The 1,131-nt window shown below is 43.1% G+C and overlaps 1 protein-coding gene across 2 annotated transcripts in view; it reads right to left on the minus strand.

The window, feature by feature from the left end:
• The window catches only part of Ppcdc (phosphopantothenoylcysteine decarboxylase), a 54,126-nt gene that overhangs the window by 12,282 nt on the left and 40,713 nt on the right, over positions 1-1,131 (minus strand). The window contains exons 6-7 of one of the 2 annotated variants that reach the window (XM_026777238.1): positions 708-800; positions 13-75 (exon numbers count right to left, since the gene is read on the minus strand). The exons of the other annotated variant lie outside the window; for it this stretch is intronic. Coding sequence (XP_026633039.1) covers positions 19-75; positions 708-800 — 150 coding nt within the window. The 3' untranslated portion in view covers positions 13-18. Of the gene's footprint in view, positions 1-12; positions 76-707; positions 801-1,131 lie in introns of those variants that run through there. 2 annotated transcript variants of the gene reach the window in all.

Consider the following 1,131-nt stretch of genomic DNA (forward strand, 5'->3'; position numbering starts at 1 on the left):
GGGCTGGTATCTCAGCGGCTATAGGCTGGAGGAGCGGAAGGACCTCCTGCAACAGGGCTGTGATTCTTTGGAGACCTTGCTGAAAGGAAGGAAAGAAAGCTGAGAAGCAGCCAGGGATTTGGGGTGGTAGCAAACATATACACATACACAAAATATAAAATAATTCGATTTTAAAATAAATAAATAAATAAAGTAGAGAGCCAGCAAAGTGACTTCCTGAGTAAAGACACTCACTGCTAAGCTTCAATGCAGTGACAGGGACTCACACGATAGAAGGAAAGAAGCTTCTGATCTCTGAGCTCCACACAGAGGCTATAGCCCACATACAATCTACAAATTAAAAGAAAATTTTTTCTAAAAATAATTTTTGTTTTGTCTACATGTATGTATGTGCACCACAGTGTGCAGTACACACAAAGGTCAGAAGAAGGCATCAGATACTCTGGAACTGTAGTTATTAGATAGTTGTGGGCTGCCATGTGGGTGCTGAAGTCAAATCCAGGTCCTCTGCAAGAGCAGCAAGTGCTCTTATCCACTGAGCCATCTCTCCAGTTTTTAAAAGTGAAAATGTATTTTTTAAAAGAAATAAGATGGAGAAAGACAGTGGAAGACATCCAATATCCTAGTCACTGTTCTATTGCTGTGAAGAGACACTAAGACCAAGATAATTCTTATGAAAGAAAGCATTTAATTGGCAGCTTGCTTACGGTTTCACAGTTCAGTCCATTATCATCATGGTGGGGAGCAAGGTGGCATGCAGGCGCTGCTGGAGCCGTAGCTGAGCATTCTGCATCCTGATCCTTAGGCAGAGAGGGAGGAAGAGAGGGAAGGAGGGAGGGAGGGAGGGAGGGAGGGAGGGAGAGAGAGACTGGATTGGCATGAGCTTTTGAAATCTCAAAGCTCACCCCAATGATATACTTCCTCCAACAAGACCACACCTATTCCAACACGGCCATACCTCTTAATCCTTCTAATCCTTTCTAAAAGGGCTTCCTGGTGACTAAGCATTCAAATATATAAGCCTATGGGAGTCATTCTTATTAAAGCTCCCAACATTGACCTCTGGCCTTTAAATTTACATACAAGATTCTCTCTCTCTCTCTCTCTCTCTCTCTCTCTCTCTCTCTCTCT

Source organism: Microtus ochrogaster, unplaced genomic scaffold (genome assembly GCF_000317375.1).
Source record: "Microtus ochrogaster isolate Prairie Vole_2 unplaced genomic scaffold, MicOch1.0 UNK49, whole genome shotgun sequence".
Lineage (NCBI taxonomy): Eukaryota > Metazoa > Chordata > Mammalia > Rodentia > Cricetidae > Microtus > Microtus ochrogaster.